The sequence below is a fragment of the Eretmochelys imbricata genome, chromosome 6 (assembly GCF_965152235.1).
Source record: "Eretmochelys imbricata isolate rEreImb1 chromosome 6, rEreImb1.hap1, whole genome shotgun sequence".
Lineage (NCBI taxonomy): Eukaryota > Metazoa > Chordata > Testudines > Cheloniidae > Eretmochelys > Eretmochelys imbricata.
The window spans coordinates 90,910,527-90,924,028 of NC_135577.1; the positions used below are offsets into that span (position 1 = coordinate 90,910,527).

Sequence of the window (13,502 nt, forward strand, 5' to 3'; positions counted from 1 at the left end):
GGCAAAGCTAAAGGGAGACCCTGGACTGGAATAGAAGGGGATGCTGCAGGTTGGGACTGAGGTTTCTCTGGCAGAGCTGAGAGCCCTAGTAACTAAACCCTCAGTGTTAGGACACTGGTGTGGGTTGCTGAGGGTCACTTCATGGAGAAGACCTAGCTGCTGCTTTTGTAATTTCAGGTCCTATGAACTGACTCGGAAAGACAGGTTGTACAAGAATGTTAGTCGCATGCAGTACACCCACGGGTTCAAGACATTCCACATCTTACCTCAGACCTTCATCCTGCCTGCAGAGTACCAGGAGTTCTGCAGTAAGTGACTGGCTGGCAATGCCCAGGCCCTGAGCAGCAGCCAGGGAGTAAGTAGGTGTATGTGGGGGATTGTGCTTATTCAGTTTTGTGCTTGGGGCCCCTGAGAGAAACAACTCAGCTTGTGTTGTGAACAACAACAATTGGAGGGAAGGGAGGCTAGAATAACACTATCTGAAACAGGTTTTTTTGGCTTGTTTATATCCTCCCTGTCCTAGGAAAGTTGCTTACCCCATAGCCTCAGTGTGAGAGCTGAGCCCTTCAGCATTATCAGTTGCAGATGAAAGAAATCCTAGTGCCGGAGGGCTAATGGGTCGGAGCATCAGAGGGCTTATCCTTAAGAATTTCTGTAGGCCAACACCATACCATCTCTGGCCAACATCTGGGAATGCTAGGGGGAGGCACCAGGAGAAATACCAGACCGAGAAGAGAAGCCAGTTTCCAGCTTAAGCAATAACAGACCTACTGAGGGCACTTGGGGCTTTCTGACACCATAGGGAAAAGCAGGAAAAAAGTGGAGGAATTGTCTACATTCATGCTAGAACTGTTAGAAGCCCTGTAAGAGTTCCTATTGTGGGGAACACCCTGGCAGCCGTTACAAAAAGTTGGAAGACATTTCAGATTCATGCTTCTCTCTCTTGACTAGGTTCTTATTCAAAGGACAGGGGTCCCTGGATAGTAAAACCTGTGGCCTCTTCCAGGGGGCGGGGCGTCTACCTGATCAACAATGTAAGTGTTTAGCAGAATGCTGACCTTCCCCAGATGCTGCTGCATTCCATTCCCTCCCACTGTCACCTTTAGCAAGCGCCATGGTAATCTCACCAGCAGGTGGCACTGCTGTCAGTTTCAGCACCATTATGTACCTGGTAGGTGATCAGCACCCCCAAGCAGCTGGCATGCCCCACAGCATCCTGTTTTTCCATGATTCATGTCCTGCAACATATACCTCTTAAGTCTCAGATGCAGCAGTAACCAGAAGACTGTTCCTGATGCAATATGAATAGCTGTGCAGCTGCATCCTGGGCTTCCCTAATGGTGCAGGCTGCCTTGGGGAAGACTCCCAGAAAGCTGAGCGCGGATTCCAGGCTGTCTGACATGGAGAGCTGAATCCCATATTCATCATTGCTTTCACTGACCCTGAGTTGTCTTCTCCCATGGCTGTTTGATCGCCCCAATTAGTTGAATAACTTTCAGCAAAATGAAAACCCCCATTATGGGAGTGGCAGGGAGAGGCCTTTGTTCTGTGCTCTGGACACAGAGAGCTCTGGGATTCATGGTGCCAATGGTGCCAGGCCTCTCCTGAGGGCTGATGCTCTGAGCACAGTGTGCTGGCTGTAGTAGTTGCCTTGCCCTTTGCATGCTGTGCAGAGAATCAATTTCTCACTAGTGGCAATTGAGTCTCAACTGGAGCTGAGAGGGTTTGAGGGGATTCCGAGCCTTAGGGACTAACAGGCAAATGTTCCTGGCATACTACCAAGCTGGTTGCTGAGTCACTTTGTGTTCATTTACTCCCTCCTCTGTCCCTGCAGTGAAGGGGCCAGGTTGCCTCATCTGTCCTCTACCTGGATCCTTTCCCATGGAATAAGGGAGCAGCTAGCCAAGTGCATGAAGTAACTCTTTCCAGAGCTGCACTCCGCTTTGCTCTTTGTTTGAAGGAGAGGGAGTGCATGCTCAAGTGATGGGCAGGTAGCCATGAACTGAGGAAAGGGCCCTCCTGGGATCTCTTTGTATATCTGTTCCAGTAGTATGTCAGCTGGTTTGGCCCAAAGATTTCACTTTTCTTAGTGTGACCTCCACACAGAGTGTTTTCTAGAATCTATTCATGGAAAGTGGTTTTTTAAAAAAAATAAAAATCCTCAACTATTTCTCTGATCCAGAGTAAAACAGGCTGCCATTTTTGAGACATACCAAGAGAGCCTGAGCTCTCTGACTCTTTAGTTAACCTAGATTGCTCCTGCTCAGGCCAAGGGAAATGTGGCTCTCCAGACACAAGTGAGTGAAAGACAGGGAGGTGGATTAGAGTTGGCTCCTTCACAAACTGGGACAAGAATCTGTTAACCAATCTGAACCATTTTTAGTGGCAAGGGGCAGAAAGGGATTTACAGACAGTGAAGAGTAAGAGTCTCCTGAAGAGGTTGCTGCTGCCTGCAAGTTGCACAGCTTCCCTCCCCAGTCAGTGACCTGTGCCTGTGATGCTGAAGAGCATATCTGGTTGCCCAGGGCTTTGATGTGTATTTGTCATAGAGCTATAATGGAGCTTCCTATCCTGAGCTCCCATGTCAGTACAACAGCGTCACTGCTGTCTGACACTGGGATAAGGGGAGCTTAGCTAGGCAGGGTGAGTAGCTGGGTAACAGCCCTGGATCTGGCCCCAGAGATTGAAGGTGTGAGGAGGTCATCTCCCCCACTCTTGACTCTGCTCCTTCCATATGCTGGAGACCCTCAAAATTAAAATCTTGGCCCAGGATTTAGTCCTTCTATTCTGGATCTGCCTCCACCAATCGCCAGTCCTGGATGCCTGAGAAGAAAGTAAGCCCCCTAATCCTGTGCTTGGTCAATATACCTAACATCAGAGTATTAGGAAGTCAAAGTGACTCTCATTTCTGAGACTTCCAGCCCCTAACTTGTGTATAATCACTGTGGAGCGGTTAAACAGCTATTGAGACCAATTCAGGAGGACACGTGTGTGTGTGTAGTTTTAAATTTATATATTATGTGTAAAGCACTTTGGGATCTCTGGGATGGCAGGTTCTCTGGAAATGTAATAACACCCTGATTAAGCTTCTGATCAGGGTCTAATTACCCTAAATACCCTCTTACTGGCCAGCCTTTTCCCTAGCAGCAGCTGTAATGGCACAGAATGACTTTAGAATGGAAAGGCTCTTGGTAAAGTCAGCCCTTGGATTCATGGTTTCCTCACTTTTGGACTGATGCTGTGTCTTGTTCTGTAGCCAAACCAGATTTCCCTGGAAGAGAATATCCTGGTGTCCCGCTACATCAACAACCCCCTGCTCATAGATGGTGAGTGTGTAGGAATTGACTTCTTCCTCTGAATTTCCTGACCAGATGGTCTCAGCAGCCTATGGGTAGCTATTTGGGCTGCCATACCTGCTTTGATAGTTCTAAGGTGCTGGAGAGATTTACCTATGGGGGCGGGGGGGAGAGAAGATTCCTCAAACCCAGGGAGCTTCCCTGTTGGGGAAGCTCTGAACATCTCAAGTCAGCAGAAGCTGATAGACTCTGCTGTCTATTTTACACCATCTCCCTCAGAAGGGTCTGCCGCTCCCCCCTCAGCTGGGTGCAGAGTCTGGAGGCTCTTGGGAAGTATTTGTGGTCACTGATTCCTGCTAATCCCTTCCAGACTTCAAATTTGATGTGCGCCTGTATGTACTGGTGACGTCCTATGATCCGCTCGTTGTCTACCTCTACGAGGAAGGACTAGCCAGGTAGGATTCACACCCCTTCCCTCAAAGCAGTTGAACCTGAAGCTCTAGGATCAAGAGAGCTTCTCCCTACCCTTGCCCTGCTCATCTTTCATTCAGAGGCCTGGCAGAGAAGGAGTGCCTCAAAGTTTTAGTTGTAGGTATTTAGTGGTGATGTGCCCGAAGGGGAAGTGACTGATTTTGATGACATGGTTATGGGAGGGGAAAAACCTTGATAAACAAATCTTGGAGTGATTGTCCTCACAGATTCCATTTTTGGTGCACCTGCACCCCATGCACGTGATCAGATTCTTTTTAGCTAGTGTCAGTTGGGCCATGCCTGGTCCCTAGATACCCTTCCCCCAACTACTCCCAGGCAAAGTGGACTCTATCATCTCTCAGTTCCTTCTTGCTATCCGTGGAGCCCCAGCACTGTCTGCTTCTCTTGAGCAGTCTATGATTCACCTTTGATTTTAGGATTAGCTCATTAGTGAGTGAGAATTAGTTGTTTCCTTTTGCCAGTTGGCACAGGTACAAGTATATTTTAAAAAAACAAGAAATGTGGATTTTTGTCATTTTAAGCGTAATCCCCCGCTGCTTTTAATGTCTACCCCATATAGGGGCTTTTAGATCATGGCAAAGGCTAAAGTCACCAAGGTTTAAGACCTGTCCCTTGTGTGACTGTCGATCAGCGATGGATGCTGTCAGTGCCCGATGTGCCTTAGGGAAGGACACATTGTGGAATGTTGTTCCATGGTGGTTACTTCTCCAGGTGCACCCAGACAGTGAGTGAATGAGGGGAGGCTGAAGCTTTTCCTGCTGGAGAAGTCAGTGCAGGCTTCCTCGGACTCTGGAATATCTTTGGAGAAGCCTCAGTGTGTGGGTCTATTCGTCTCCCTCAGTGCCCTGGTGAGCTACACTCCCAGGCCGCTTCCTCTGAAAGGCCTAATTTGTCCACCAGTACATCAGCGTTGATGTCTGGTAGAAGCAGGAAGGAGCACTGTTCCAGAGATGATGCCAGACACAGGTTGGGCCTCCTGCTGGTGTCAGGGAAGGTGAGAAGTTATGACTTGTTTTGACTTCAGTTGATATAAGTTGGATAAGACACTTGATGGTACCTCAGTGCTGATATTTAAGGCAGCTCAGGTGGTACCATCTAAGGCTTAGGAATGTACTCCCTCTTGTACTAGCCCCAGCACTGTGTACTTCTGTATTTGGCGCTTATACATTTATCGCCTTGTTTGGTGGGCCCAGTACTGGGCCCAATGTTAAGAGATTCAAGGAGGTAATTACCCCCCCCCCCCCCGCAACTTTAGAACCTCCATGTTTGGCTAGGGAAGAGACCCCTGTGCAAACCTACCTGGTTCATAGGCAGGGTACTTCTGACAGACTTCTTCTGTTAGAGGATGTATATTCCTTCTCCTCTTCCCTAAAATGTATTGTGAAATCATCCCCTCATATTCCATCTCCCCTCTGGATAGCTCAGAGGAAGTCCAGGAGAAAATCTAGATATTATTCAGTTAGAGGAGCTAAGAACACAGTCATAGGGAGCACCCATCCTGGTATCCTTGATGTGCCCTCCTCCACACTCTCCTACCTTCCCTGATCATACTGGATCCCCTGGGGATATTCAGCCCTATTTCTGAAAGCCAGCATTCCCCACTGTATCCAGAGCTAGGTCTCCATCACTGAAGAGACAAATTCAGCTTCCATGGGTGAATTGAGTTCTATGGCTGCTGGGGAGGCAAGAGGAGGAGAATGGAAAAGAACAGCATTCTCCTGAACAGGAGCATCAAATCCCAGCTCCAATGTTGTCCTGCCCTGTTGAGGCAGTGAACATACCTTCACTAGCCTAGGAGGATTAATTCTGTGTCTTCTAGGACCTGATAAAAACAGATGGCTGATACCCTGCAGAGACTGTAGAAGAGAATCATAGAAACGTAAGACTGGAAGGGATCTCAGTAGATCATAGTCAAGTCACCTGCTCTGAGGCAGGACTAAGTAAACTCTTGAATATACTTGATCTAACTTGAGGAAAGTTGGCTGTACCAGTCAGCAATGGTCTACTGTAACATGCCAGATGGATGTGGCACACACCAACTTCTGTCTACTAACTTCAGGAAAGCAGACAGAAGATATCAGGCCTCTGAATATTTTTATTAGCATCCCATACCTGGCACTCTTGTGGTACAAGCTGTATCAGAGAGCAAAACAGTAAGTCCTCCAAAATACCCATGTGAGAGGACCCCACAAAAGATCAACCTTGTTGGTTGAAAGCCTACAAATGAAGGAAGCAAACTACCAAACACTACTCCCACAAAAAGATTTTTTTTTTTAATTTGGACAGCTATCCAATTTGATGGCTAAACTACCCGAGAAGCATCAGGAGGAACCACAATTTCTTATGGCTGATGGCCAGTTAACTGCTAAACATCTCTACAGGCTGCACTAAATCTATCTGATAAGAGGTGCAAATAATGGCAACATCAATATCCATGAAGAGGTGGTCATGGCTTCAGCCCTTGGGGATCCCAAGGGAGGTCCAAGCAATAATTGAGGCCCTCCCATTTGAAGGAAGCATCTATTTAGCAGTGGCACTGATGAGGCACTACATACTTTTGAAGAATTCCAGGCAACTCTGATCTTCAGGGCTCTGTCCCATCCCTTAAAACAGTGGTTCTCAACGTTTCCAGGCTACTGCATGAAATTTTAGTTTGTACTGACTTTGCTAGTGCTTTCTATGTAGCCGGTTAAACTAGGCAGATATCTAGAGGAGTTGTACTCCCTGGAAAACCTCTGCATACACCCAGGTTGAGAACCACTGCCTTAAAAGAAAGCAATGCAAGCAACAGCCATACCTCAGGAAGTGTTTCTCAATGCAGTATTACCAATCTCCATGATTGTCTGAGCCTCAAAGAAAGATGTAGAGCAGGGGTCAGCAACCTTTCAGAAGTGGTGTGCCAAGTCTTCATTTATTCACTCTAAGGTTTTGCTTGCCAATAATACATTTTAATGTTTTTTAGAAGGTCTTTCTCTAAAGTCTATATTATGTAACTAAACTATTGTATGTAAAGTAAACAAGGTTTTAAAAATGTTTAAGAAGCTCCATTTAAAATTAAATTAAAATGCTTATCTTATCAGTTTAGTATAGTGGTTCTTAACCTGGGATGCACATACCTCCTAGGGGGTATGAGATGCCTTTTCTCGGGGTGCGAGACGTGAGATATTTTTAGAAGGTAAATCATCGAAAACCCACATCAAGCACAGGCACATAAGTACAACTTTGTTTTGTCAAACCTATATATTAACGTTATACATTTAACAATTACGGTAATATACAAACAAAGTTTAAGCTAATTGTAGTGTAATACAATTACATTACATTCTCTCACCCCTTATCAAAGGGGTGAGAGAATATATTTTAAGAACTCCAGAGTGTCAGCAGGCTGAGCAGGGCCAAGTGTAGTGTATTAAATTGCTCCCCAGGGGAATGTACTACTTACAGCTGCCAGTCCTGATGCTCTGAGCGGCATGGTAAGGGGATAGGGAACAGGGGTGATTGGATAGACATGGGAGTGTCAGGGGTGTGGATAGGGGACAGGGAGCAGGGGGGCTTGGATGGGGTGGAGGGGTCCTGGGAGGGGGCAGTCAGACAAGGAGCAGTGGGGGTTGGATGGGTGGAGGGTTCTGAGGGGTGCAGTCGGGGCAGGGGGTCCCAGGACAGGGTGGGCAGGGGACAAGGAGTAGAGGGGTGTGTTGGATGGGTCAGGTGTTATGAGGGGGGCAGTCAGGGGGTAGGAAGTGGGCGGCTGTTTGGGGAGGCACAGCCTTCCTTGCCCTGGTGTATTGTATTAAATTTCTCCCCATAGGAATGTGCTACTTATGGCATACTACTTACGGCTGCCAGTCCTGGTGCTCTCATAGGAATGCACTACTTGCAGGAGAAATTTAATACGCTACACTGGCGGACAGAACCTCAGCTCGGCAGCAGGCTGAGCAGCTCAGCCCACCACTGGTCTGGAGTTCCATCCACCAGCTCCTGCCAACCAGGGTCCCAGCTGCCAGTCCCGCTCAGCCCAGTACTGGCCTGGGGTTCTATTCACCCAGGCTGGCAGCGGGCTGAGCGGGGGTGGCAGCCAGGACCCTGGCTGGCAGCAGTGTGCCAGTAAAAATCAGCTCGTGTGCTGCAGGTTGCTGACCCCTGATGTAGAGATTTCATTATTGGTAACCCATTGGCTCCTACTCAGCTGCCCTGAAGTCTGGGGCTTTGAATGGGCAGCAGGTCTAACACTATCATTGGGAGCCTGGTTGGACCACAAGATCTATTTTACACCCCCTGCCACCCCACTCCCCTTTACCACCCTTGGTAACCACATATTTTCAAGAAGCTTGGGCTGGAATTACCTTGCACCACTGGCTCCTTCAGATCATAAGGAAGAGATGTCCCATGCATCTTCAGTCTCTTCCAACCCTCTTCTCCCCTTCTGGTGTCTTTCCAGGGACACCTCTTGCAAGAGATTGTTGAGGCAGGAAGTAAATTTTCTAGTACAACTGGGAGCAGGAGCCAGTGGAGGAACTGCCCTTGGAGTTCAGGAGCAAGTGATTTTATTCCTGCTTCTGAATCCTAAAGAAGAAAAGAGGCTGTAGAACCTGCTTCTTCATCTGCCTCCCTCTTCCTCCCCCCCCCCGGATCTTTGTCTCAACCCCTTTGCATACTATTTCAGATGCAAAATGGTAGACCAACTTCTAATGAAAGGCATGCTGTAGGTCGAAAGATATAAGCTATTCCATAAAATCTAAATGCCTATTTTCATATCTCCATATATCTGGTTCACAAAAATCCCTGCGATTCCTGATAGGAACATCCCATTACCAATACAGAGTTCTGACCTTTTGGCCACTCTACAGCTCTAAGGGTTTTCACTAAATGGCTGTCATTAGTGGCAGCTCATCTAAGGAGACAAGAATCCAGGTACGCCTTTACCTGGACAATTGGCTAATTCAAGGAAGATCACCACAACAGATGACTTAGCACAGACAATCCTGAAATTCTGTATCTTTTCAGGTTTCAAAAGGAACAGAGTGAAATCCTCACATTCAAACTGCTCAGGTGAAGTCTATGGTCTGTTAGACTTCAAATTAGTGAGGGCTTATCTTCCATAGGAAATATTTCATACAATGAGACCACCCAGTCAGTTTTAGCCCACCCAACACCACAAACAAGAATGTCTGAGGCTTCTAGGGCACATAGCCATTTACACTTCTAATCACACAGTATGCCAGACTACAGTATTGATCTAGGCAGGAAGTTGCTGAGATCAGTAGCTCTCCAGCTAGGATGACCAGATGTCCTGATTTTATAGGGACCGCCCCAATTTTTGGGCCTTTTTCTTATATAGGCTCCTATTTTACCCCCTCCTCCCCCCCGTCCCAATTTTTCACACTTGCTGTCTCGTCCCCCTATCTCCAGCAGACACCGCATGGACATGATGGTCATGGTCCCACAAGAATTGTCATATGATGAACAAAACCACTTTAGATATGCCGTGGAGTTCCATTATCTGTCTCTTCCTACAAAGATGCTGGTAACATGCCTTCACTCAGGAAGGGTTCCTCTTGAGCCACTGAAAAGTCAAGGACTACGGTCTGCTCAGATAGCAAGTCTGCACACACACACATTTTAGAGGTCAGGGCAATCTCCCTGGCATGCAGCTTTTTCTATCCCTTCTTAATGTCCATCAGCTGGAATTGCTGATTCAACACCACAGCAATACCCTATATCAGTGACTCTTAACCTTTTGAGACTACTCTACCCCTTTCAGAAATCTGATTTCTTGCATACCTCCACATTTCACCTCACAATATATATAACTGTATATTTTTCTATATGAGCTTCTCAGCACCAGCTTTCTCCCTGACCGCATTAGTCTTTACTTCAGGGCTAGCAACTAGTCCAGAATTGCTATCTGGACTTTCCATCAGCTCCATAAGAGTCAATCTGACAGCAGTATCTGCAAATTGCTCTCCTATCTGTGGCCACACTGTTTCCCCCCTCTCCAGTGACTGTTACTGAAGGTTCTCATGCATGTTTTTTCCCACTGTTTGAGAGCCCTGTCCTCCATGGGACCTTAATGTGGCACTGGCAGGGTTAATGTGTCCCCTCTGAGTCTTTAGCAACCTGCTCCCTTTTAACAGCTGGCTGCTAGGAAAATGGTTTTCATTGACATTACCTCAGCTAGGAGGGATGGGGAGATTGAGGCTTGTATGTCAGCTCCCCTGTATGAAGTATATCACAAGGACAGGGTTCTCCTAGACCTTACTCTGTTTCTGCCCAATGTTGTCTGAGTTCTGTGTAAATCAGTCCATTCACCTCTTTATTCTTCCTTAAGCCTTGCTCTAACCTGGGATAAAGCAAAGCTTCACACACTAGATGTAGTGAAGGTATTGTCTTTTTATTTGGATAGAACAAAGTCATTTGGCAACACATACACACTAGTTGCATTTGCTGACAAAATCAAAGCGTGACCTTCCAAGTGGGTCTTGCAGTGTAAGAACTTGCTGTGAGTTAGTTAGGCCATATCAGAGCTCTTTCCACTAGGGCTCAGACACCTTAAATTGCTTGTTTGAGTAATATTCCCATACTTGATCTAGTATGGGTCTCCAGACTTCCAATTTTGGTAGGATTGTCCTGCAGTCACTATTCAAGCAGGACTCCTACCTGCCTCTAAGCAAATAGACAGCTGCTTGTTAGTCACTATGAGTGGAATCCATTGGCAATTGCTCAAAGAATGGCTACTTATCCCACAGCAACTGTGGCTCTTTGAGATGTGTTGTCCACACAGATTTCACAACTCGCCCTCATCTGCTAATGGGGAGTTCTATCCATGTGGGCTTTTGTATTGGTGAAGCAGTTGGGTCCATTCAGCCATTTGTGCCCTCAGATGGGGAGGTTGCAAGGGCACAGCATGACCACCAGATGGACACCACTGGCCAAAAAAAATCTGACTCAAGCACATGTGGTGCATGGGCACCAAGAGTGGAATCTGTGCCGAAAGCACATCTTGAACTAGTTACTGAAGGGTAAGCAACTGTACTTTCTCTGCTCCCACATCCACACCTTGTATTCTTTTTGAGAAGGGGCTAATGTAAGTGGAGGCCAGTCTGTCTGCTGTGGGGCATTGTGGAGGGTCTGCATGCTACTGTCAAAGACCAGGTCTCTTGTAGACATATAGTTCCTCCAGCTACAGGATACCTGATGCATGATTATAGAATTGGTGCCAAAGGTAAAATCAGAAGCACATCCCTGGGTGTGTCACCCTAGGTCAGGGAACTAGCCTGACCCCTGGTAGAGTGACCCATAGCTCTGCTGCTGCCCCACAGTTGATAGTTCACAGTGTGGCTTATATGGAGTACCTTTAAATGACAAGAATAAACCTACTTCTATCAGCTTCCTTAATGACTCGTCAACCTCCTCCTCCTCCCCCCCATAAATCTCCAGGGCTGGTGAGTAGGTGCAGCAAGTGATGGCAATCCCCCAGGGTATATCTAGCAATTGGATGGAACAGAAACAGTGTCAGTCATATAATGGAGGTTAAGGGTGGGGGAATGTGAGAGATTAGATATTTCCTCCTATGTGTGGCCTCCAGGTGGCACTAGCAACCTTGGTTGTTTTCAGGGTCTTGTGGTGATTTTCCTCTTGCCCTGGATTTGTGTGCCTGGACACAGAAGATCCTGGAGCTCCAGGTTCTTGTTTGTCTTCCTGGTGTAGTATAAATGCCTAGAGAGACCCCTTTAAGGGCTTACAGACTATTGGTGCTTTGGCTAAGGCTGGGACAACCTCAGACTGTGAAGGAGAAGGATTCAACACTTGTGGCTGTGACTGGAGGCTGCTTTTCCTCCCCCATTGTAGAAGCTGCAGTGTTTAAGAGTGGAAACGATGTGGTGGGGCTCCTGGGAGGTCTGGGGAGTGATATGTGGTAAAAGCATACTGTGGCACAGTGGACGTGGCATAGATGTAGTGGGGGTGAGGGCTTTGTGCATGTGGAGGCCAGGTTTAGGGACCTCCCTTGCTGACCAGAGCAATGACATTGTACCTGTATTCTGCAGTTTTTCCCAAAACCTGGCTAGTTTCCAAAACGTGACTTCTGTATTTGTTCCCTTGCCAGCTTCTGCTATATCCCACTGAAAGCCAGTGTACAGCTCTGTCATGCCTCAGGGAGCCCCAGTGGCTGGTGCCTCTTGGCAGAGAAGAGTTACTGATAATAGAACATGTGGAGGCTCCATAGGACAGACTTTTCTTGACTTGAGGAGGGACTAAATAGCATGCATCAGCTGATGCCTGTTTGCCTGAGTAGAAACCTCCCTGTGTCTGGCTTCCAGAGTACACCCTGACTTGACATGAGGTGATCTAGGTTTGGAAGTGAGGCTCTGGAACAGAGGAAGTAGGTTTAGGCTCTGATGCTGCATTGCTGTGTGGAATGGCAGGAGGTGGGGCATAGGAAAGCTCCCTTGGGCAGCAGTGGGGAAGCAGAGATCCAATGATGAAATCTTCTGGGTTATTCAGGCTTTTGAACCTTCTCAGAAGTTCTGAATGCAGCTGTTCCATTTCTACTGCTGAAATCCTGTTTTCTTGCTTTGAGAAGTGTGTTGGGCAGAATTCAGGGTGCCCTGACCTGAGGTGCCAGACACAAGAGCAGGCTCTTTTGTGGTTTGCTCTTTCCTCAGAGGAAGTTTTTTGTGGGGTGTAACCTTAGGCCATCGAAGCTGAGAGTCCAGCTTTCAGAGCAGCACCAGGACTAACAGCATCAAACAGCTCTGTCAGTGCATCTTATCTTGCCTTGTAGTGCCCCCTGCTATTCTGGTCTTGCCCAGCTCCCAACTCTGTCAATGTTCCTAATCCATAGTAGTCCACTATTTCAGTCCTGTGTCCCTTCTATGAAGGAAAGCTGGCCAATCATTTTGAATTGGTGGTGGTCTTTCAGTTCTCTGTTGGTGCCTGAAACAAGAACAGGGCTTCTCTAGTGTGAGACAGACAGGGGTATGCCATGCTGTTCCTTAAGGTCTTGTCCAGATTTGATTTAAAGGTGTATCATTAGAACATGTTAGCTGATACATTTTTAAAAACCTAATGTAGTCAAAACACATTGCTTTTAATATGTGCTAAACTGATCAGGATTAAGATTTAAGACTAAAGGGATTATTATGATCTAGTCTAATCTCCTATATGACACTGACATAGAATTTCACCAGTGATTTCTGCATCAAGCCCATGACTTCTGAATGAGCTAGAACATATCTTCTAGAAAGACTTCCAATCTTGGATAGTTAGAGCTTTGGGGAGCCTAGGTCTGCTGTAGACTTTTGAATTATGTTAGCTAACAACATGTTCAAATACACACCTTTAAATCTTAGTCTAGACCAGACCAAAAAGATAACCCACGGGGGAGGGTATTCAAAGAGCATCAAACTGATTTTGAATGCCTCATTGTATCCCAGGGGACTGCATAGCCATGTACTAGCAGGTAGATGTCTCTTCTGACCTGCTGTGAAATTGTCTGGTTGTCTTAATTTTGTTTTTGTTTTCTGTTTCTGATTCCCCTTCAATCAGAAAGCCTTGTTCTTGGAATGCGGGCGGGGGGCGGGGTCACAGTTAGGGTTTGAATGGTTTCCACTGCCCATAGCTTGCAAAGTGGGGGTTTCATTCTGTCCTTCCCAGTTTTTCCCTCTGTCTAGCTTATTATGAAATGGAAATTAACCTGAATCTTTTTCAGGGACT

General features: G+C 46.9%; 1 protein-coding gene across 1 annotated transcript in view; it reads left to right on the forward strand.

The window, feature by feature from the left end:
* The window catches only part of TTLL5 (tubulin tyrosine ligase like 5), a 207,789-nt gene that overhangs the window by 12,687 nt on the left and 181,600 nt on the right, over positions 1-13,502 (forward strand). The window contains exons 6-9 of the mRNA XM_077819170.1: positions 178-308; positions 952-1,034; positions 3,257-3,326; positions 3,667-3,751. Of these exons, the coding sequence (XP_077675296.1) occupies positions 178-308; positions 952-1,034; positions 3,257-3,326; positions 3,667-3,751 (369 nt within the window). The remainder of the gene's footprint in view (positions 1-177; positions 309-951; positions 1,035-3,256; positions 3,327-3,666; positions 3,752-13,502) is intronic.